The following is a 24,264-nucleotide window of genomic DNA, read 5'->3' as shown; positions in this document are numbered from 1 at the left end:
TGTGTGTGTCACTGTGTGTGTGTCACTGTGTGAGTGTGTGTGTGCAGTTTGTGTCACTGTGTCACTGTGTCTGTGTGTGTCACTGTGTCTGTGTGTGTCACTGTGTGTGTGTGTGTCACTGTGTCTGTGTGTGTGTGTCACTGTGTCCGTGTGTCACTGTGTGTTGTGTGTATGTCACTGTGTGTGTGTCACTGTGTGTCACTGTGTGTGTGTGTGTGTGTGTTTCACTGTGTTGGTGTGTGTGTTTCACTGGGTGCGTCACTGTGTGTGTCACTGTGTGTGTCACTGTGTGTTCACTGTGTTGTATGTCACTGTGTTTCTGTGTCACTGTGTCACTGTGTGTCACTGTGTGTGTGTGTGCGTGTTTCACTGTGTTGGTGTGTGTGTGTCACTGTGTGTGTCACTGTGTGTTTCACTGGGTGCGTCACTGTGTGTGTCACTGTGTGTGTCACTGTGTGTTTCACTGGGTGTGTGTCACTGTGTGTGTGTGTCACTGTGTGTGTGTGTGTGTATATGTGTCACTGTGTGTGTGTGCGTGTATGTGTCACTCTGGGTGTGTCACTGGGTGTGTGTCACTCTGTGTGTCACTGTTTGTGTGTCACTGTGTCACTGTGTGTGTGTGTCCCACTGTGTGTCATTGTGTGTGTATGTGTGTGTGTGTCACTGTGTGTGTGTGTGTGTGTGTGTGTCACTGTGTTTGTGTGTGAGTGTCACTTGTGTGTGTGTGTCACTGTGTGTCACTGTGTGTGTGTGTGTGCCACTGTGTGTGTGTGTCACTGTGTGTGTGTGCGCGCCACTGTGTGTGTGTGTCACTGTTTGTGTTTGTGTGTGTGTGTCACTGTTTGTGTTTGTTTGTGTTAGTTTGTGTGTGTCACTGTGTGTGTGTGTGTGTGTGTGTGTGTGTGTGTGTGTGTGTGTGTGTGTGTGTGTGTGTGTGTGTCACTGTGTGTGTGTGTGTGTGTGTGTGTGTGTGTGTGTGTGTCACTGTGTGTGTGTGTGTGTGTGTGTGTCACTGTGTGTGTGTGTGTGTGTGTGTGTCACTGTGCGTGTAAAGGATAGACCTGTTCCTTATTTAGAGAAAACATGACCTGTACTCTACTTGGAGGCAATTACACCCTGCGTTTCAAAAACCTTGTTGGCAAACAAACAAATACATGCTACGTAATTCAGCTTGACCCAAAAGGAACAGGCTGTACCTGTATTTGAAATGCTTGATTCCCATTTTCTCTTTTCACTTATTGCTACCAAGATAACTGCAAAATAAAAAGAGTTGTGGTTGCTCAACTCAATATTAGGAAGATGTTCTTGATGTTTTGTACCCTCAGTGTATATCCGTTGTTTAGCTGGAATGCAATATTTATATCCTGTAAAATAGACTGTGATATGTGGCTGTCTCACCTGGCTATATTAACCTCTAGGTCAGGGCTGCCCAACCCTCTTCCTGGAGATCTACCTTCCTGTGGGTTTTCAGTCCAATCCTAATTTAACACACCTGATTCTACTAATTAGCTGCTCAACAAGACCTTAACTAGCTGAATCAGAAATGCTAAATTATGGTTGGACTGAAAACCTTCAGGACAGTAGATCTCCAGGAAGAGGGTTTGGCAGCCCTGCTCTCGGGATTGGTGTCCCTTATACGGGACGGTTGCTGCTCAACATGCGATATGTGACTAGAATGGTGTTGTTAACAACAGCCAACTTTCCGGGACATAGACATGTCATATGGGCAGAAAGATTAATTTTTTGTTAATCTAACAGCAGTGTACAATTTACAGTAGCTATTACAGAATAAGGAAGGCCACCAAAAATTCTGAAATTTCAATCTCCAATTTCATAATTTTCCATCAAGATAGAACTGCCAAAGGGGGCGGAGTTGCAATCTACTGTAGAGATAGCCTGTAGAGTTCTGTCCTACTATCCAGGTCTGTGCCCAAAAAGTTTGAGCTTCTACATTTAAAAGTCCACCTTTCCAGAAATAAGTCTCTCACTGTTGCTGCTTGTTACAGACCCCCCTCAGCCCCTAGCTGAGATATCATCCTAGATATCATCCTGACCAACCTGCCCTCTAAATACACCTCTGCTGTCTTCAACCAGGATCTCAGCGATCACTCTCTCAATGCCTGCATCTGTAATGTGTCATGCAGGTGAAAGAGGACCCAAAAGCGACTTAACAGAAACAGAGTTTATTTAAGTCCAAACAGGGAATAACAGAAATCCTCTAGTCTGTAGAGGGGAATAACTGGAGAAGCGACCTGCAGTCTGCAGGTCGTCAGAGACACCTGCTCACACGCAGCATCTGATGAAGGCAAAAAACACGACAGGACAGGGCGATACACAATCACAGCAAAAACACGACAGGACAGGGCGAAACGCAATCACAGCATGGTGAATTCTAAACACGGAACCGACGGGACAGGAACGGAACACAAAGGAATAAATAGGGACTCTAATCAGGGGAAAGGATCGGGAACAGGTGTGGGAAGACTAAATGATGATTAGGGAATAGGAACAGCTGGGAGCAGGAACGGAACGATAGAGAGAAGAGAGAGCGAGAGAGTGAGAGAGGGAGGGGGAGAGAGAGGGATAGAAAGAGGAAAGAACCCAATAAGACCAGCAGAGGGAAACGAACAGAATGGGGAGCACAGGGACAAGACATGATAATAAATGACAAACATGACATAATGTGTCCGCGGTCAAACTACCACCCCTTACCACTGTCAAACGCTCTCTAAAACACTTCAGCGAGCAGGCCTTTCTAATCGACCTGGCTCGGGTATCCTGGAAAGATATTGACCTCATCCCATCAGTAGAGGACTCCTGGTTATTCTTTAAAAGTGCTTTCCTCACCATGTTAAATAAGCATGCCTCATTCAAAAAATGTAGACCTAAGAACAGAGCCCTTGGTTCACTCTAGACTTGACTCCCCTTGATCAGTACAAAAACATCCTGTGGCGTACTGCATTAGCTTCGAATAGCCCCCGTGACATGCAACTTTCAGCGAAGTTGTTGGTTCCACCTTTCTTGGCTCTGTTATTTACTTAACAAATAAGGAATAATCAATGTGCACTTATAAATCATAACAATTTGAATATAATACATAATATATAATAATCAAACATCAAACATTCAACTGATGTCCATCCTGAGTTCTGCACACCACCTAAGGGCACAGCTGATTATATACATGGTCACTACCTGGTGGTATGATCACCTACGTCAATGTGTGTGTGTATTAATAAGCTGAGGTTTCCTTATAAAGTAACCTGGTACAGTAGCCTCTGAATTCATTAGCATTGTCCACTGTCTCACAAGAACAAAATATCAAAACCAGACAGTGGTTACTTCTCTTTATCTAGTTTCAGTCTGACTCAGACCCAGCCTGCAAGCACACTCTCACAACAGCCAGGGCTTAACGACAAAGACTAATATAGACTCAGACCCAGCCTACAAGCACACTCTCACAACAGCCAGGGCTTAACCACAAAGACTAATATAGACTCAGAACCAGCCTACAAGCACACTCTCACAACAGCCAGGGTTTAACCACAAAGACTAATATAGACTCAGACCCAGCCTACAAGCCCACTCTCACAACAGCCAGGGTTTAACCACAAAGACTAATATAGACTCAGACCCAGCCTACAAGCACACTCTCACAACAGCCAGGGCTTAACCACAAAGACGAATATAGACTCAGAACCAGCCTACAAGCACACTCTCACAACAGCCAGGGTTTAACCACAAAGACTAATATAGACTCAGACCCAGCCTACAAGCACACGCTCACAACAGCCAAAGTTTAACCACAGACTAATATAGACTCAGACCCAGCCTACAAGCCCACTCTCACAACAGCCAGGGCTTAACCACAAAGACTAATATAGACTCAGACCCAGCCTACAAGCCCACTCTACATTTACATTTAAGTCATTTAGCAGACGCTCTTATCCAGAGCGACTTACAAATTGGTGCATTCACCTTATTACATCCAGTGGAACAGTCACTTTACAATAGTGCATCTAAATCTTAAAGGGGGGTGAGAGGGATTACTTATCCTATCCTAGGTATTCCTTAAAGAGGTGGGGTTTCAGGTGTCTCCGGAAGGTGGTGATTGACTCCGCTGTCCTGGCGTCGTGAGGGAGTTTGTTCCACCATTGGGGGGCCAGAGCAGCGAACAGTTTTGACTGGGCTGAGCGGGAGCTGTACTTCCACAGTGGTAGGGAGGCGAGCAGGCCAGAGGTGGATGAACGCAGTGCCCTTGTTTGGGTGTAGAGCCTGATCAGAGCCTGGAGGTACTGAGGTGCCGTTCCCCTCACAGCTCCGTAGGCAAGCACCATGGTCTTGTAGCGGATGCGAGCTTCAACTGGAAGCCAGTGGAGAGAACGGAGGAGCGGGGTGACGTGAGAGAACTTGGGAAGGTTGAACACCAGACGGGCTGCGGCGTTCTGGATGAGTTGAAGGGGTTTAATGGCACAGGCAGGGAGCCCAGCCAACAGCGAGTTGCAGTAATCCAGACGGGAGATGACAAGTGCCTGGATTAGGACCTGCGCCGCTTCCTGTGTGAGGCAGGGTCGTACTCTGCGGATGTTGTAGAGCATGAACCTACAGGAACGGGCCACCGCCTTGATGTTGGTTGAGAACGACAGGGTGTTGTCCAGGATCACGCCAAGGTTCTTAGCGCTCTGGGAGGAGGACACAATGGAGTTGTCAACCGTGATGGCGAGATCATGGAACGGGCAGTCCTTCCCCGGGAGGAAGAGCAGCTCCGGCTTTGCCGAGGTTCAGCTTGAGGTGGTGATCCGTCATCCACACTGATATGTCTGCCAGACATGCAGAGATGCGATTCGCCACCTGGTCATCAGAAGGGGGAAAGGAGAAGATTAATTGTGTGTCGTCTGCATAGCAATGATAGGAGAGACCATGTGAGGTTATGACAGAGCCAAGTGACTTGGTGTATAGCGAGAATAGGAGAGGGCCTAGAACAGAGCCCCGGGGGACACCAGTGGTGAGAGCGCGTGGTGAGGAGACAGATTCTCGCCACGCCACCTGGTAGGAGCGACCTGTCAGGTAGGACGCAATCCAAGCGTGGGCCGTGCCGGAGATGCCCAACTCGGAGAGGGTGGAGAGGAGGATCTGATGGTTCACAGTATCGAAGGCAGCCGATAGATCTAGAAGGATGAGAGCAGAGGAGAGAGAGTTAGCTTTAGCAGTGCGGAGCGCTTCCGTGATACAGAGGAGAGCAGTCTCAGTTGAATGACTAGTCTTGAAACCTGACTGATTTGGATCAAGAAGGTCATTCAGAGTGAGATAGCGGGAGAGCTGGCCAAGGACGGCACGTTCAAGAGTTTGAGAGAAAAGAAAGAAGGGATACTGGTCTGTAATTGTTGACATCGGAGGGATCGAGTGTAAGTTTTCAGAAGGGGTGCAACTCTCGCTCTCTTGAAGACGGAAGGGACGTAGCCAGCGGTCAGGGATGAGTTGATGAGCGAGGTGAGGTAAGGGAGAAGGTCTCCGGAAATGGTCTGGAGAAGAGAGGAGGGGATAGGGTCAAGCGGGCAGGTTGTTGGGCGGCCGGCCGTCACAAGAAGCGAGATTTCATCTGGAGAGAGAGGGGAGAAAGAGGTCAGAGCACAGGGTAGGGCAGTATGAGCAGAACCAGCGGTGTCGTTTGACTTAGCAAACGAGGATCGGATGTCGTCGACCTTCTTTTCAAAATGGTTGACGAAGTCATCTGCAGAGAGGGAGGAGGGGGGGAGGATTCAGGAGGGAGGAGAAGGTGGCAAAGAGCTTCCTAGGGTTAGAGGCAGATGCTTGGAATTTAGAGTGGTAGAAAGTGGCTTTAGCAGCAGAGACAGAGGAGGAAAATGTAGAGAGGAGGGAGTGAAAGGAGGGGAGGACCGAGCCGGCCTGGAGGATAGGGGACATAGAGAGTCAAAGGATGCAGAGAGGGAGGAGAGGAGGGTTGAGGAGGCAGAGTCAGGAGATAGGTTGGAGAAGGTTTGAGCAGAGGGAAGAGATGATAGGATGGAAGAGGAGAGAGTAGCGGGGGAGAGAGAGCGAAGGTTGGGACGGCGCGATACCATCCGAGTAGGGGCAGTGTGGGAGGTGTTGGATGAGAGCGAGAGGGAAAAGGATACAAGGTAGTGGTGGGAGACTTGGAGGGGAGTTGCAGTGAGGTTAGTGGAAGAACAGCATCTAGTAAAGATGAGGTCGAGCGTATTGCCTGCCTTGTGAGTAGGGGGGGAAGGTGAGAGGGTGAGGTCAAAAGAGGAGAGGAGTGGAAAGAACAGCCAGGGCTTAACCACAAAGACTAATATAGACTTAGACCCAGCCTACAAGCCCACTCTCACAACAGCCAGGGCTTAACCACAAAGACTAATATAGATGGCTTGTGCAATGCATAGTGGCAGAGTTTTTAGACACTACTAGTCTGTATTGCGATACTGTAATAGTCTGTATAGCATTGCTGTAATAGTCTGTATAGCATTGCTGTAATAGTCTGTATAGCATTGCTGTAATAGTCTGTATAGCATTGCTGTAATAGTCTGTATAGCATTGCTGTAATAGTCTGTATAGCATTGCTGTAATAGTCTGTATAGCATTGCTGTAATAGTCTGTATAGCGATACTGTAATAGTCTGTGTTGTGATACTCAACATGCTGATATTAAAGGTGTGCTCTGTCAATTGTTGAGTTGTCCCAGGAAGTTAACGCAGAGATTTAGGTCAACAAAAATGATCTGCAAATGATTATTGGTGATTTATCCAGCATCATGCGTTTAAAATGATTCTCTCTAACATTCAAACTTATTAAGTTATTTAATGAAATGTTACCTAGTCATTTTGTAGACATTAATTGGTTGACAAATCGGTAATCTTCATTTGAACGGGTCCTTATTACAATGTAATTACATGTATAATTACACCGTAACAAGCATTTGAGTTCCTATTAACTACTGAAAGTTACACTGTAATAATAACATGTAATTACTGTCTGTAATTACAGAGGTGTAACGAGGCATGTTTGTTAGCACACCTGTTACATATGTGCAAGTCTGTTTCTTCTCCACTGCATCCGATTCAGTAACAACTGTCACAAGGCTGTCATCTCTCCTAGACCGATGTCCTGGGTGTCCGAGTTACGAAGGTTGGAGGCTCTACTTACCTACCCTGGAATGCACTCTTCAAAATCTCCACTCGATGTTTTTGCTAACACTTGCCGGGGTTAACTTGGTTGAGTTGACAGAAACAGATCAGATTAAGGTCAACCTCACTGACTGGGGTCTGGCATATGGGTGTCATCCCTGATTCAAATAAAAAATGTAGTTTATAACTAATGTGTACGTTACCCATTGTGACAACCAAGTGGGGGGATAAACCCACTAGTACACCACAGAGTACATGTAGTATCTGCATAAGTACAATGTAATTACTAGGTGTAACACAGGATTTAGATAGTTAAAATTAACTGTATATTGAGGGGAACTTACTTGTACCTACTGGGTACTTATACATTGCAAATAGACTACTCTCAGTGTTGTTATCCTCACAGAGGGAGGGTGCTGGAGTATTTTAAACAGACTAGTCTCAGTGTTGTTATCCTAGCAGAGGGAGGGTGCTGGAGTATTTTAAACAGACTACTCTCAGTGTTGTTATCCTCACAGAGGGAGGGTGCTGGAGTATTTTAAACAGACCAGTCTCAGTGTTGCTATCCTCACAGAGGGAGGTTGCTGGAGTATTTTAAACAGACCAGTCTCAGTGTTGCTATCCTCACAGAGGGAGGGTGCTGGAGTATTTTAAACAGACTAGTTTCAGTGTTGTTATCCTAGCAGAGGGAGGGTGCTGGAGTATTTTAAACAGACTACTCTCAGTGTTGTTATCCTCACAGAGGGAGGGTGCTGGAGTATTTTAAACAGACCAGTCTCAGTGTTGCTATCCTTACAGAGGGAGGGTGCTGGAGTATTTTAAAACAGAGGTGACAATAATGTTGACCCTTTTATCTTCTTTAAATTTATTTATTTAGAAGTTTTATTTTTTTCAAAGTATATAGCAAAATGTGGACGTGACTGTATATAGCTCTTGGTAAAGGTAAGCTAAGAGTGATGATATGGCTCAGACCATGTGGGGGTGAAGTACAGTAATTGTGTCTGTGACTAGACCTACCTTCTGTATGCTTAGTACCAGATCAATAAGTCTGAAAGCCTAAATGGTAATTCACTGAGTTCACATGTTAAAAAATACATATTTTTAATCAAAGTATATTTCTTTAAGTAATTTTTTCTATGTTAAAAAACATACAACCACATTTTGTCAATAATTTTACAAATACTTCCTGGAGAGATACTCTCCAGTAGGTTGACGCCAACCATGTTCTTGGAGACCTACCCTCCAGTAGGTTTTAACTCCAACCCTGTTCCTGGAGAGATACCCCTTTAGGTTTTAACTCCAACCCTGTTCCTGGAGAGCAACCAGGTCTCCGCTCCAACCTCAGTTTTAATTGACCTGATTAATTTTTTCAACAGCTAATTATTGTAGTCAGGTGCTCTACATTATTAGGATTGGAGCTAAAACCTACAGGACAGAAGCTCTCCAGGAACAGGATTGGAGCTAAAACCTACAGGACAGTAGCTCTTCAGGAACAGAGTTGGAGTGAGAACCTACAGGACGGTAGCTCTTCAGGAACAGAGTTGGAGTGAGAACCTACAGGACGGTAGCTCTCCAGGAACAGGGTTGGAGTGAGAACTTACAGGACGGTAGCTCTCCAGGAACAGGGTTGGAGTGAGAACCTACAGGACGGTAGCTCTCCAGGAACAGGGTTGGAGTGAGAACCTACAGGACGGTACGTCTACAGGATTAGGGTTGGAGTGTGAACCTACAGGACGGTAGCTCTTCAGGATTAGGGTTGGAGTGTGAACCTACAGGACGGTACTTCTACAGGATTAGGGTTGGAGAGCTCTGCTCCACAGCAGGGGTATTCAATTCTTACCCTTACGAGATCCAGAGTCTGCTGGTTTTCTTTTCTACCTGATAATTAATTGCACCCACCTGGTGTGCCAGGTCTAAATCAGTCCCTAATTAGAAGGGAGCAATGAAAAATTGCAGTGGAACTGGCTTCGACATCCAGAGTTGAGTTTGAAGGCTCTCCAGGAAAATGATTGGGCAACCCTGGCATAGATGCTGCTATAAAACTGAAACTTTACTGAGGTTTAAATGCGTGCGTGCATGCTTGTGTGCGTGTCTGATTGAGTACGTGTGTTTGTGTGTCGGGCCGATTCAAGGCATAAGCAACATAAGCGGTCTAGGAAGTGGTAGATCTGTCTTATGGTATTTTACTTTCCGCTTTGGACACCAGATTGAAACAGATGAAAATATATCTCACAGCGGAGTAGATGGTACAATACCATTTCATAGAAGTAATATGGATAAACTGTTTAGAGGGAAAAGGACAAAGCAGAAAACAATACAGTATTGTGACTGATCCAAAAGGCCAATAATATATTGCCAAAAAGGAATTACAGCTGAAAGACAGAAAGATAATATCATGTACCATGCAAATTGTAACGGTTTTGACTTGAGGTTATTATTTATAGGGGTGCCAGGTAGGTTGTGCCTACCAGAGAAAACATTCGTTTCTCCTTTTAGTTTGGGTGGGAATGAGTCCCATCTGGTCCGTCAAGTCTACACCAATACAAAGGACGTATGTAAAAGTCAGGATGGAAATAAACTTTTCATAAACCCTTAAAACATTGAAAAGAACTTCAAAAACAATTATATTCTGTTGCGTGGGTTGTATTAGCAACAACAATGATTACACACATATATAATAATATCACAATGAGTTCTGGTTCCTCCAGAAATGTCCTGTACCTCGGGCCTAAAAAGAGTCCTGCCCGGTAAAGGAGTTCAGTGAACTCAAGTGACTTTTGTCACGCGATGTTTGTCCGTTCGTTCCGTGTAGCGTAAACCCAGTATTAAACATACAATCAATATAACAATTACTTTACCACAGAACCTTAAAGCGGATCAACTCTTAATTAAGTCCTCAACTACCACTAACTACACAAATCACAGTATACATCACATCCAAACAAATGAAATACCGTATACAAAAAGGTGGTAGTCAGTCGGTCAGTCAGACAATCCAATCCGCCAATAGATCTCCAGCGGAGAAAGGCCACGAAGAACGGAGAGGTGTAGTCCAGGGACGCAAAGAGTGGATCCGATCCTGGGTAAACTCTCTTAGGCTACAAAACACACGGAATAGAGAAGCTTCGAACTGAGGGTTGAACACATCCTCATGCACGTCTCCATCACAACCCCACTTTCGTGCAGCTGATGCTGGCTATTTAATTGGGAATTAAAGGGAAAGCGCCCTATTGGAAGGAGCTGCACTGAGACGGTTCAGAAAAATTCAGAGCCGTCACAAAATGCATGTGCTCAGTTAATTACACAATCTTAGGGAAAATGTTAATGTGCAACAATAAAATAAACACATTTAAACAAGATGTGGATTTGACCTATATGTAGCTATTTCTGTAATTTCTCACAGATCCAATGCAGCATGTGGTTGCATGGTGCATCGTTCCAGTTGGCCAAAACGTTGTCCCGATGGTAGACCTCGACACAATCCTTGTTGTTGGTACCACCATGGTCCGGCTTACCACGCTTCCAGTACCTAGAAACAACACACACAAACTGTGTTCGACTACTCATACTAACAGCACCATTATTGGTCATAGTATGGATCCTGGGGACAGTAAGACAGAGACTGGGTTTTTGGGGACTACGACAGCTGACTTTTGAGGGCAAGGTTTTAATCATTAAAGTTGTGATTTTACCTGTGCTTTTATTAATCAGTTCTGTTTTTATCCCCCCCCGAAGGAGTATTCTAGCCCTGGAGCGGATGCTCTTCTACTTTCTGTGGGGAAGCAAGTGGGAGAGGCTGAGGAGGGAGGTGGTCAAGAGGCCCAGGTCCAAGGGGGGGAAAGGCTTGCCTGACCTCTACTTGTTCCTGGGCAGCCGCTATACAGCATTACATCTGACTCTTGCCACCTCCCTGGTCAATAACAAGACACAGGCACTCGCACGGTTCTGGCTGGGATCTTACCTCAGGACACTGAGGCTGATCCCAGTCGACCTGCGAGCCCCAGTCTCTTTCCTGCTCCCCACCCACTACTTCCAGCTCCAGAAATTTTTAAGACATTTTAAACTGGAAAAGGAAGCAGTCACGGTTTTAACTAAACACCGCTCTCTTCTCTCTCTTGTGCAGGAGCGGGAACCAGTATGTCCAGTGCGCGGGCTCGCTATAGGCGAGCCCACAACGGTCTGGCGCAACGTGGCCCATCCTGCTCTCCTGAATCGGCATCGGGACCTGTCCTGGATGGTCGCCCACGAGATCCTCCCGGTCAGGGCCGTTATGCACTCACGGGGCATGGCGAGGACATCCGCGTGCCCCGACCAGGCTGCGGCCAAGAAGAGTCGGTGAGGCACATGCTCTGGGAGTGCAGAACCGCCAGGGACCTGTGGAAGGAAGCAGGCCCCCTGATCACCTCGTGTCTGCCAGCAGGGGAGGACCTAACAGCTCAGCTCGTGCTGTATGGGGTGGGCCGAAGGCCCATTCCACCGAAGGCCTTCACCAAGTTCTGGCCCACCCTCACGTGTCTGAAGGAAGCACTGTGGTCCTCCCGTAACCTGCTGGTAGCAAAAAGCGTAGAGACCACCCCCCAGGCAGTGGCCATGGTAGCCACGGAAGTCCTGGGGTGGTACGGAAGGAAGGGGGCCTCGACCACACGCGTCGGGTCCCCCACAACACCCTAGGTCCCGGCGGCCACGGCCTGACAGTGCAGCGGGCGCCTAGGGCGACGCGCCTAGGGGAGGGATCTCCTCTGGGCCCCGAAGGATGGGACGATGGTCTATTCAGGAGAGCAGGATGAGGCGAGCTTGATAAGGACTCACTCCGCTCCTGTACAAGCGATTGAAGACAGCCTTTTAACAAAGTGACTTTTTAACATGTTTCTAACGTCTTAAAAATGTTTTATCTTTGTTAAATCATTCGTACACATTTTAAATGGCTTTACAGATTTGATGTTTTTACAAAGAAAGTACTTTTATTCATAGTTGTTGTCATTGGTTTTAACAACATGTACTTTTAACGAATTTAAATGTAAATTTCAAATGCTGTGTTTTATGCTTTGTTGCCGTTTTTATGTGTATAAATGATGGAATAAATGTATGAGCTGTTTTTAAAGGAATTGTGCAAATAAAACTTTTCCACAAAAAAAAAACAATGGATAGAGTTAGTATGCCAAAAGTTCCCGGAAGTCGTACTAAATTCGCCAAAATACGTAGTATACAAGCTGTTTCTCTACTTTTAGGGCCCATAATGCAATTCTTTAGAAAATGGTCGTGGCTTCACGTTTTCAGATAAGAAAAAAAATGGCAGAAAATATTTAGCCAGAGTCCGAAGAGAGCAGATACTAATTCATTACTTTAAGTAATTATGAAAAATGTTAAGAAAATGTTGAGCAATGTAATAAAGTAATGACTTTTCAAATAAGTTACGTTACACGTTATGTTGGCTGACAATTTATTTGCTACGCTATCCTTACATATCGCATAGCAATACAGCAGTATGTACCGGTATGTTAGCTATCTACATAACGTTAGTTTGCTACTAGTACATCGAACGTACCAGTTAGTATATTCACTATCTGACTACCCAACGTTTATTGACTTGATTATTTACATCATTCTTATCTAAGTGGTATAATAGCTGTGCGTTTCAATGGACATGGTTAATTCTAACTATCTACTCTGATTTTAGAGCACTCTCGCGCAGAATAACTGATGAATTTACGTAAAAACGCTCAACACCCTTTGAATATGGCCGGTTGTCAGTAAACGTTGGCAAAAAAGCGTAATTAAATTGTTGCGATCAGTCACCAACACTCTGGATAACATGAAAACAGCCTAACCAGTTCTGCTAGGGCGAGTAAAACGGTCAAAGTGAGGTGTTTCTCATAGCTAGCCAACGTTAGCCAGTTAGCTTGGGTGCTTGACTGCCGTTGAACGCTCGGATCAACCCCAGTCCTTGGCCAGAGCGTCCAGCGTGCACTTTGAACTCTCCCAAGAGCGAAGCGTTCTGGAATTACGAATGCCCAGAGCGCACGCTGCCATTCCAAATGTAATTTACGAACACACCAAAAATCGTAAAAAGTTTAGCTACTCATTAGTTATGCTTAATAAGCTCGCAAGAGGTTGCATAGCAACAGCCTCAACTTCCGATAGACAGACGACGCTCTGTCTAGTACGCTCAACTGAAACGATACTTTGTTTGTTTACAGTATACTAAAATTAACTACTAGTATATAGTATATACTCATTAAGTATGTAGTATACAGTATGTTAGTATGGGTATTTGAACACAGTTACAGTGTCCGCTATATTGGTTTTTTCAAATATTCAGATCTGGGTTGCGTTCCAATAATATCTCCTTTCTCCTGAAGTGTGAGCTCTTCCACAACTTCCCACAAATCTAAAATAATTGGGTTGGTGTGGGGATGCGCACTAGAGGGAATTTCCATGTTCCAGGTATACAGGTGTTTCAGCATAGCTCAGGACTTTCTGTGGTAGAGGGGCAGCCAGCAGAATATACCGGGCGTAGCGGTTGGTAGAGTTCTTTAATTGTGCCGTGATTGGCTCAGTGTTCTGTCACTCATGGGGACACTACGTCACAGCAGAATCTACAGAGAAAGCTAGGCAGTTCAAGCCCCCTTGGGTGCTGCCGTAGATTTACATTAAAGTGCCCATCCAAGAAAGCTCAAGGTCATTGGCCACAGATAAATGACAAATCACGTTATATCTACCGTAGCTTTGATTGGACATCATACTTTAAACATCTTATCTAGCAAGCTAGACGAGCAGTCATCATCATGAATCACGTCGACAATCTACTGGCAATTCCTTTTAAATCCTTGTCATATGAAGAGAAATTATAGATAAAATGTATCGGTGATCATCGGCCATTGGACATAAACATTACACAGCAATTCAGAAATCGCAAATTCAACAAGGAGTGGTTTGTAAGGAAACAGTGGCTATCTGCAAGCGTTGCAAAGCAATCCCTATTTTGCGACCGCTGCCTGCTATTCGGTGGAGAGGGTGTGAAAAAGGTCTTATATGGTGCTGCATAAATGATGTAATATGTCAAGGAGATATGTGGACTGAAGCTAAGAAAGTAATACTACGTGGGTGTTGTGTAGTAAGCTGTTACTAGTCCATGTGTCTCATCCTAATACTTTGGTCCCTTTCCCCCTCATAATTTAGCCTACTGTTCTGACTTGGTGATGCACATGTAGCCTATAGCTTGTTTTAGAGAAATGTCATCATTGAATATTGTAAGAGCTTTCATTGTCTGCTTAAATGCTTATTTGATTATATGCCCCGGTTCCGACTTGGTGTACAGGGAGAATACTGTAATAATGTCCCATGCCAGCTTTGCTGGCATTCATCCCAAAATAATTGTTGGGTTTTCCCCACCAAGATTTACATGCTAAAATCACCACTGAGAACAGGACACATAAGTGAAAATGTCAGACACTGTCAGATACTGTGGTAGAAACATCATCCTAAATGCTATCCAGATGTTAGAGCCGTATTATAAAAGTAGTAATTTCTCTTACGATGTGGTCAGTGGTGTGCCGTCCACCCATTTCCAGGTCCCCTCATTAACGGAGTCAGTCAGACCAATCCAGACCAGGAGACCATCCAGCTGGTACAACAACTTCTGTTAGGATTGAATTAAGTTATTCTAAACATCATGACACACACACACTCTCTCTCACAATCTCTCTCTCAATCTCTCTCTCTCTCTCTCTCTCTCTCTCTCTCTCTCTCTCTCTCTCTCTCTCTCTCTCTCTCTCTCTCTCTCTCTCTCTCTCTCTCTCTCTCTCTCTCTCTCTCTCTCTCTCTCTAACTGAGCAAACCAGAAACCTTACAATATATACATTTAAACAATACTTTAAACCATTTAAATATAATACATAGGGAGGTTGTGCTGGACTATGGTAGATGAGGAATCAATCTATCTTTTTAGACTGTTAGAGTATTTATCTGGTCAATGTGTTAGTGTATTATGTCTGTTTGTAATAACGTGTTATAAGTGAAAATGTTATCGTAATATAAATGGTAATTTCATGTTTAAGGACTCTTGGAAGATTAGTCCAAATGAAGAATAAAAGAGATCCACATCAAATCTCTCCCCCCCTCCTCTCTCACCTGTTCCTGTCTGCTGTTTATGATCACCAGGTCTGCTCCTCTCGCCAGACAATCCAGTTTGCTCTCCTCCCAGGTTTTCCTCTCAGTAGACAGGAAGTAACAGCTGGATCCCACCATCCTCCATCCTTTAGGACACTTTAACACAGTCCTCATCGTTTGGACTGCCATGCCACTCCCTTCCACCACTCTTTCAGTACCTAGAGACAACACACGTATTGTCCGCACTATTGGTTTTCAAATATTCAGATCTGGGTTGCGTTCCAAAAATCTCTTCTTTCTCTTGAAGTGTGCACTCGTTCACTACATCACACAAATCTAAAAGCATTGGTGTAGACATGGGTGCTAGAGAGAATTCCCATATACCAGTGTTGGATTCAACATTTTGAACATCGATATATTAAAGACATGATAGATCAGACACATAGTATAATAAAAGAGACTGGGTCTCTGTAGAAAGACAGATAGTTGTGGAATGTGTTGGATGGAGAAGAGGAGAGCAACATGTTGATACGGGGGAGACAGATGGAGGAGGTTGAGGACAGATTCTCATAAGGGAGTAATAAAGGTTTGGCATCCTGTTACCCTCTTTACTCTCTTCCCGTTGGACCATAAAACGTAAGGATTGGAGAGAGGGAGTGTCTTACGTGAGATATAAATATCTGGATGGAACAAATGTTGGGTTGTCTGAATACAGCTGTACAGAACCTTTGGGAAGAATTAAACTTGGTTGAAGCTTCTCTAGTATCCGTGGGTTATTTAGTCTGAAAAATAAGAACCTTACACCAGTCATTTATTTTAAATCCATGAAGGGAAGTGAACAAGTGCACACATCTGGAGAAAGGAGAGATTATTGGGACAGATTTCCTTCAAGTCAGGTTTTCCAGATTTTCTGATAAATGTTTAGCTCTGTCAGAGAAATACTGTATAGTATACTGTATGTAACAAGTATTAAACAACAAATTCTAACATTGTCATTAACTATTTGTAAATCCATAATGAGGGTGCACACAGGGGTTAAATTCCAATGCTAAACCCTTCTCCTGAAGTGTACACTTCCACATCGATTTAAATGAATATGCTTGCACCAGTCCAATGCATTTAAATTCATGACTGAACAAGTATACACTTCAGGAGAAGGAAGGGTAGAGAATGGGACGCAGCCCTAGTGACTGACTTGACAACTTACCACAGCTAGAGAGCACCACCTTCTCATTGGTCAGAAGACTGACCCTGTTTCTCAACCTGTCCCGTTCTGTAGCCAGGGCAGTGTAACGCTCCAGTAACTGTTTTTTGTCCATTTTCTCTTTGTCTCTCTCCCTCTCTAGCTGGTTTCTGTTCATCCGGCACTGGTCTCTCTCTGTACACAGATCCATGATACTACTGGAATCTGGCTGGTCTCCAACCTGCGCCAGGCCAGTGGTGTTGTAACAGCCGTTTAACTGCTCTCTCTCCCTGTTGGAGTGGACTGAAAGACAGGGAATTGGGTCCCAAATGACAACCTATTCCTTCCTTAGTGCCCTATGTGCCCTGGTCAAAGAACATTGGACACCATTTGGGACATAATGGTTGTGGTGTTGTCATTCTTTTAGTTTGTGTTTCAACAATACTGTCAAACTACGGGTCCCATAAGCTATGTAATGTCTGTAAGTCTGAATTGTGATCCTTGTTTTGTGAGAACAGAAAGATGGTGTGACAATGACATTCATATCTGTCCTAACGGCCCTGTTCAAATGTAGTGCATTATAAAAGAGGATAGCCTCACTCACAGAAAGCCAGCCTCAGGGAGATGTTGAGAGTGACTTGTAGAACACACAGCACTCCAAAACACACAGCAGCCAGCCTGTAGAGTCTTGTTCTTTCATCTGCAGAGGAACACACACACGGCAACAGACACACACACACACGCACACGCACACGCACACGCACACGCACACGCACACGCACACGCACACAAACACCATCATCAGTAATGATTCAGATTTAAACAGAACACACATCATCCCACAGATCCCTTACTAATTCTGAGAACCAAACATTTCCAACGTGTCATTGGTTTTCCAGCAGCAGTTTGCTCAAGAGTGTGGTCATCTCACATCAGACAAACAGGAAGCTACTGTATGAAGAAATGACTAAAGTTACACAATATAGACGTAGCATGATTTAAAAGGTCAATCTGCGATTTTTATATACATTTTTTAAACATTAATTTAAATGAATGATATTTACCAAATTGATTCTTGAAAAATGTAACAGAAATACCTCATGATCTTAGTTGAACTGTCTAACCCCATCAGAACACAAATATAAACTTGTTTTTCCATGGAATTATAAACTATGGAAATGTAAACGAACACTGTGTATGTAGCCTCATGGTTCAAACTATCATTTTGATCATGAATGGTCACTCATTGCAGACATACTGTAGCTCTCTCTATGATTTTGAGAGTGATTACATTTCTCCAGCTTTTCAGGCAGGGTGTCCAATGTGTTGTTGATAATTTATTTTTATTTTCAATTAATCTTATTTAAATAGTTCCAATACCTGAAGTAAAAAAATACATTTAATTGATACATTTTAGTGTACGTGACCCCAGCAGGTTTTGAACACCCTGCTCCATTCTAACTGAACCACCCAGAAGACAGAACAATACAAATGTACAAGTGTTTTTATAGTGTGTGAATGCGTTCAGTTTGTACGTGCAGACCTGCTTGGGTGCCTCAGCTCCTGTGTGAGACACTAAGGTACTTAGAATACTTAGTTCTTACCTGAGCGATGGTTCTCAGTCTTCACGCTCCTCGTTGCTCTGTTCCGGTTTTCTTCAGAAACTTTGTTGAATTCAATCACCTGTTTGTTGACGTAGTCGGCCATCTTAACTAACTGTACCGAATATCAATGATTACGCCAATCAATCAATGAATGAACTAATTCAGTCTGTCTGACCTCTTATTGTAATATCTATGATTCAAACTTACTTTTACTTACAGTATTGACTTACTGCATGATTACCTTTCTAACTGACTGAGCAGTAGTTGGTCTGATGTGTCTAAATCCTGTACTTTTCTGTTCTCTGTCTGTGGCCCACAGCTGGTGACAGGATGTTTCAAGTCTCTATCCACCAATAAGAAGGCCGTAGGTGTTAGAATGTGTCAAGGCTCTATCCACCAATAAGAAGGAGACTATTGGGATGTGAGACAAATGGCACCCTATTCTCTATTCAGTGCACTACAAGGGCGAATAGGAAGCCATTTGAGATTCACCCTTGAGGACCAGACAGTTGTGTGTATGTGTGTAACTTCCTCTTCATTCCTTGTTCATTCTGTTCTGTGCTTTATTTCTAATTCTCATTCATATTTTTTGGGCCTAATAATATAAGTGATTTGTCAACCCAAACACAAGTTATTATTGGTCATTAGTAGGTCTAGTAAATGAATAAATTAACTAAGATGATGCTGTTTACTATGTTTATTGATTTGGGTCGAAAACAAGACGTCTAAATACATTTTACAATAGAAGAATTAAACAAAGGAAACTTTTTACAATAAAAAAATCTCAACAAAATGTCGTATTTGTCATCATGTCAATTATCAATCTATTACACACTGCTTCACCATAACATAGTTATTAATGAGTCCTTTATCAACTAGATGTTAGTCCATACCATAGTGATTCATTAGTCCTTTAACAACTAGATGTTACTACATACCATAGTGATTCATTAGTCCTTTAACAACTAGATGTTAGTCCATACCATAGTGATTCATTAGTCCTTTAACAACTAGATGTTACTACATACCATAGTGATTCATTTAGTCCTTTAACAACTAGATGTTACTACATACCATAGTGATTCATTAGTCCTTTAACAACTAGATGTTACTACATACCATAGTGATTCATTAGTCCTTTAACAACTAGATGTTACTACATACCATAGTGATTCATTAGTCCTTTAACAACTAGATGTTAGTCCATGCCATAGTGATTCATTAGTCAAAGCTCGTCAAAGGTATTGCATGTTTTATATTCTATTTCAGCGTTTTGTGTAGCGCCTGCTCCTTTGTTTACTGCTGGTGCAGATGATGCAGGCTATCAGATAATAGCTTCTTATGCTTTCGCCGAAAAGCATTTTTTACATCTGACATGTTGGCTGGATTCACAACGAGTGTAGCTTTAATTGAGTATCTTACATGTGTGATTTCATGAAAGTTTGAATTTTATAGTGTCACGCCTTGGTCTTCGTATTTTGTGTTTTCTTTATTATTTGTTCAGGCCAGGGTGTGACATGGGGTTATTGTATTGTCGTATTGGGGCTTTTGTAGGCATTGGGATTGTGGTTGATTAGGGGTGTGTCTAGTATAGGCTTGGCTGCCTGAGGCGGTTCTCAATCAGAGTCAGGTGATTCTTGTTGTCTCTGATGGGGAACCGTATTTCGTTAGCCTGGGTTTCACTTTGTATTTCGTGGGTGATTGTTCCTGTCTCTGTGTAGTGTTCACCAAATAGGCTGTATTAGGTTTCGTTCCGTTTGTTGTTTTGTATTTGATTAAGTTATTTCATGTATCGCGATTCCTTCATTAAAGACATGAGCAACCACCACGCTGCATTTCGGTCCGACTCTCTTTCTACAAACGAAGAACGCCGTTACATATAGCATTTTATTTGAATCTGGCGCTGTGCATTTCCCCCAGCAATTAGCCAGTTGAGACGTCTCCCTTATCCATAAGAGGTTTTAATTATTATTATTATTATATATTTTTTTTATACATAAAACAGTGTGACTTGCAGTTGGACACAAACACTGAAGATTGAGAGCACACACACACACAACTCCCTTTTTAACTTCTGAGAAAAATGCAGACATTGATTTCCCACCGACACTTCTGTCTAACTCTTCACACCGATGTCACACACAGACAGCATAGATAGATAAAAGGCCCCTCCCTATATGGCCTCAGACCATTGGTGATGTATGTGATGAAATAGGTGGCTGGTCACAGAATACAAGACATAACGTGACCTTCGTTTGAAGGCTGGGGTGTCAAAGTCTCAGTAATACTATTTGATCTATATGTGAACTCAGGTCACATTTTGTATCTACTAAAATATATGTTTAAAACATAAGCATGGTCGGAAACTAAAACGTTTCTGTTAGAAGCTAAAGTGGGGGAAGTCAAGTGGTGGCCTGTGACGTGTTGATTTGACAGTTTCTCATCAGTTAAAACAGTTAAAACTGTCACTTACAGTTAAGCATAATCCTATGGCAATGTTGTTAATACAAATAATGAAGAAGCTTTTACAGAGTACAGTATGCCTAATCCTCTCCTCTATATCTAAACAGATCAATTATTTGTTCACTCTTCCTCATTCTCCTAATGTTCTTCTTCTTCCTCTATGTCTTTCTCTGACACCAAGGCTCTATCTTAATTAGTCTTTCCTAGATTCCTCTCCTCTTATCTCCTCTCCTCCTTCTCCAGCTGATCTCTCCCTTTAGTCAGGTTGTTGTATCTGGTCTGTAACTGGTCTCTCTCTTTAGTCAGGGTGTTGTAACTGTTCTGTAGCTGGTCTCTTTCTCTTTTGTCAGGTTGCTGTAGCTGGTCTGTAACTGGTCTCTCTCTTTAGTCAGGGTGTTGTAACTGTTCTGTAGCTGGTCTCTTTCTCTTTCGTCAGGTTGTAGTAGCTGGTCTGTAACTGGTCTCTCTCTTTAGTCAGGGTGTTGTAACTGTTCCGTAGCTGGTCTCTCTCTCTTTTGTCAGGTTGTTGTATCTGGTCTGTAGCTGGTCTCTGTCCTCAGCCAGGTTGCTGTAGCTGGTCTGTAACTGGTCTCTCTCTTTAGTCAGGGTATTGTAACTGTTCTGTAGCTGGTCACTCTCTCTTTTGTCAGGTTGTAGTAGCTGGTCTGTAGCTGGTCTCTCTCTTTAGTCAGGTTGTTATTGCTGGTCTGTAACTGGTCTCTCTCTTTTGTCAGGTCGTTGTAAATGGTCAGTAACTAGTCTCTCTCTTTTGTCAGGTCAAAGTAAATGGTCTGTAACTGGTCTCTCTCTTTAGTCAGGTTGTAACTGGTCTGTAACTGGTCTCTCTCTTTAGTCAGGTTGTTGTAACTGGTTAGTAGCTGGTCTCACTCCTCAGTAAGGTTTGTCTTTGGTTAGTCTCTCTCTTTAGTCAGGTTGGTGTAGCTGGTCGGTAGCTGGTCTCTGCAGTTGTGTTAGTCTTGTAAACGTAAAAACTCCTTCACAAGCTGTTCCTTTTATCCTCAGAGTATAAATACATAGTTACTAGCTAAAACATCATGTACGTAGTAACCATCTCTTACAACTAAGGGATAAGCAATGAACATATAGCAAAAATGTTAAACTTACAGTGGACAGACAGGCCAATGATCCCAGCAGTGGAGGCTCCTCAGAGGAGGAAGGGGAGGACCATCCAAGGAATTTCATGAAAAAAAGTGAAACATTAAAACAGTTATCGTCTTTAGATAAAACTATTCTAAATATTAATACAATTAGAGATCTACAGCAGCTTACACAGCACTCTGTAGGATAGCACCATGGTGTAACCGGAGGACAGATAGTTTACCTCCTCCTCTGGGTACATTGACTTCAATACAAAACTAGTGAAGCTCATGGTGCTCAACCACTTCCATAGACTTACAGAGTAATTATGACAACTTCAACCTATTAGGACGTCCTCAACCTATCAGAGTTCTTGTAGCATGAACTGACATTTTGCCCACCTAATCAAAGGATCAGAGAATACATCTAGTACTTACAGCATAAGCTAAAGCTAGCTAGCACTGCAGAGAATAATATGTGTTGAGTAGGTGACTCAAAGAGAGTGAAAACAATAGTTAAACAGTTTTGAACAAATTAAATTCTTTAAAAATGAAGGAGAAGTTTAGCCTTTAGCCTTCTCAAACACCCGACTCAAATAGATAGGGATAATGTGTTAGCTAGCTGGCTATGGCTTTCCAACACTGGAACACATACATGTATTGCCAGCAGTGCCTGCGTGTGTGACTGCTCAACTGCTTGCTGACTGTACACTGTACTGCATGATTGTAGTGGGTTTACTAATGCATTAGTTCTAGTAGCTATGTTGACTAGCTAGCTAAAATGGTGACAACAATGTAGGCTGTCTGTAGTGGTTAGCGGGTATGATATGTTTGCAATGTGGTGTGCAAGGGGTGTGCAAGGAGTGTGCAAGAAAAAAAGGACCTTGTCCAATTCAGGTAATATAATAAATATATTCCAGGACAAATTAGCTAGCAAATGCAAGCTAGCTAAATGTCCATGTATTTTAAATTTATTTTTTTAGTTGGATTTCATGTAATAGACATACACAAAATAGTCCAAATTGCTGATGTGAAATTTAAATAATTACTTGTTTAAAAAAAGAAAATGAAAAAGTGGTGCGTGCATATGTATACACCCCCTTTGCTATGAAGCCCCTAAATAACATCTGGTGCAACCAATTACCTTCAGAAGTTACATAATTAGTTAAATAAAGCACACCTGCGTGCAAGTTAAGTGTCACATGATATGTCACATGATCTCAGTGTATATATACATCTGTTCTGAAAGGCCCAGAGTCTGCAACACCACTAAGCAAAGGGCACCACCAAGCAAGAGGCACAATGAAGACCAAGGTCCTCTCCAAACAGGTCAGGGACAAAGTTGTGGAGACGTACAGATCAGGGTTGGGCTATAAAAAATATCTGAAACTTTGAACATCCCACGAAGCACCATTAAATCCATTATAAAAAATTGAAAGAACCACAACAAACCTGCCAAGAGAGGGCCGCCAAACCAAAACTCATTGACCAGGCAAGGAGTGCATTAATCAGAGAGGCAACAAAGAGACCAAAGGTAACCCTGAAGCAGCTGCAAAGCTCCAGAGCTGAGATTGGAGTATCTGTCCATAGGACCACTTTAAACCTCTCATGACCCCGAGAACACCATCCCCAATGTGAAGCATGGTGGTGGCAGCATCATGCTGTGGTGATGTTTTTCATATGCCTGGGACTGGGAAACTGGTCAGAATTGAAGGAATGATGGATGGCGCTAAGTAAAGGGAAAGTCTTGAGGGAAGCCTGTTTGTCTTCCAGAGATTTGAGACGGGGACGGAGGTTCACCGTCCAGCAAGACAATGACCCTAAGCATACTCCTAATGCAACACTGAAGTGGTTTAAGGGGAAGCATTTAAATGTCTTGGAATGGCCTAGTCAAAGCCCAGACCTCAATCCAACTGAGAATCTGTGGTATGACTTAAAGATTGCTGTACACCAGTGTAACCCATCCAACTTGAAGGTGCTGGGGCAGTTTTGACTTGAAGAATGGGCAAAAATCCCAGTGGCTAGATGTGCCAACCTAATAGAGACATACCCCAAGAGACTGCTGTATTTGCTGCAAAAGGTGGCTCTACAAAGTTTTGACTTTGGGGGGATGAATAGGTATGCATGCTCAATTTTCATATTTTCAGTTGTATTTCTTGTTTGTTTCACAAACAACAATATTTTGCATCTTAAAAGTGGTAGGCATGTTGTGTAAATCAAATGATACACCCCCCCCCAAAAAAATTCCAACATAGTAAAAATGCCAAGGAGATTAATACTTTCGCAAGGCACTGTATATCTCCTCTCTCTTTATCCCCGCTCTTTCTCTTCTCTCTCTCCTCCCCTCTCTTCCCATCTCCCTGTCCTCCCTCTCTCTCCTTTCCCTCTTCCCTCTCCTCTCTCCATCTCCCCTCTCTCTCTCCTCCTCTTCCCTCTCTCATCCTCTCCCCACTCTCCTCTTCCCTCTCTCCTATCCCCCTTTCTCTATCTCCCTTTCCCCTCTCCTCTCTCTTTCCCCTCTCCCCCTCTTCCCTCTCTCCTCCTCTCCCCTCTCTCCTATCCCCATCCTCCTCTTCCCTCTCTCCATCTCCCTTTCCCCTCTCCTCTCCTCTCTCTTTCCCCTCTTCTCCCTTTTTCCCCTCTCCTCTCTCTTTCCCCTCTCCT

General features: G+C 43.4%; 1 protein-coding gene across 2 annotated transcripts; it reads right to left on the bottom strand.

Moving 5' to 3' along the window:
- Nucleotides 1–8,807: 8,807 nt before the first annotated feature.
- LOC124021565 (CD209 antigen-like protein E) lies at nt 8,808–18,345 on the bottom strand. Of its 2 annotated transcripts, XM_046336704.1 has the most exons (7): nt 18,041–18,345; nt 17,041–17,136; nt 16,461–16,739; nt 15,275–15,471; nt 14,680–14,783; nt 10,428–10,673; nt 8,808–9,554 (listed from the first exon to the last, which is right to left on the bottom strand). In XM_046336704.1, exons 1-6 carry the CDS (start codon nt 18,141–18,143, stop codon nt 10,526–10,528), a joined length of 927 nt encoding a protein of 308 aa, XP_046192660.1. In that variant the 5' UTR covers nt 18,144–18,345; the 3' UTR covers nt 8,808–9,554; nt 10,428–10,525. The 2 variants fall into 2 exon arrangements, with proteins under 2 accessions (XP_046192660.1, XP_046192661.1); XM_046336705.1 differs by lacking the exon at nt 16,461–16,739.
- Between the last annotated feature and the right edge of the window lie 5,919 nt (nt 18,346–24,264).

Source organism: Oncorhynchus gorbuscha, unplaced genomic scaffold (assembly GCF_021184085.1).
Source record: "Oncorhynchus gorbuscha isolate QuinsamMale2020 ecotype Even-year unplaced genomic scaffold, OgorEven_v1.0 Un_scaffold_1130, whole genome shotgun sequence".
In the NCBI taxonomy this organism is placed as follows: Eukaryota; Metazoa; Chordata; class Actinopteri; order Salmoniformes; family Salmonidae; genus Oncorhynchus; species Oncorhynchus gorbuscha.
This window is presented reverse-complemented; position numbering and strand designations above follow the sequence as displayed.

Bases quoted from the DNA above. Each gene is read 5' to 3' on its own strand.
- LOC124021565 (XM_046336704.1), bottom strand. From the start codon at position 18,143: ATGGCCGACTACGTCAACAAACAGGTGATTGAATTCAACAAAGTTTCT. The intron at 16,740-17,040 runs GTGAGTGAGGCT...CCTGTCTTTCAG, and splicing joins CTCCCTGAGGCTGGCTTTCT to TCCACTCCAACAGGGAGAGA. The intron at 14,784-15,274 runs GTGAGAGAGGAG...CAATCCTAACAG, and splicing joins TAAACAGCAGACAGGAACAG to AAGTTGTTGTACCAGCTGGA.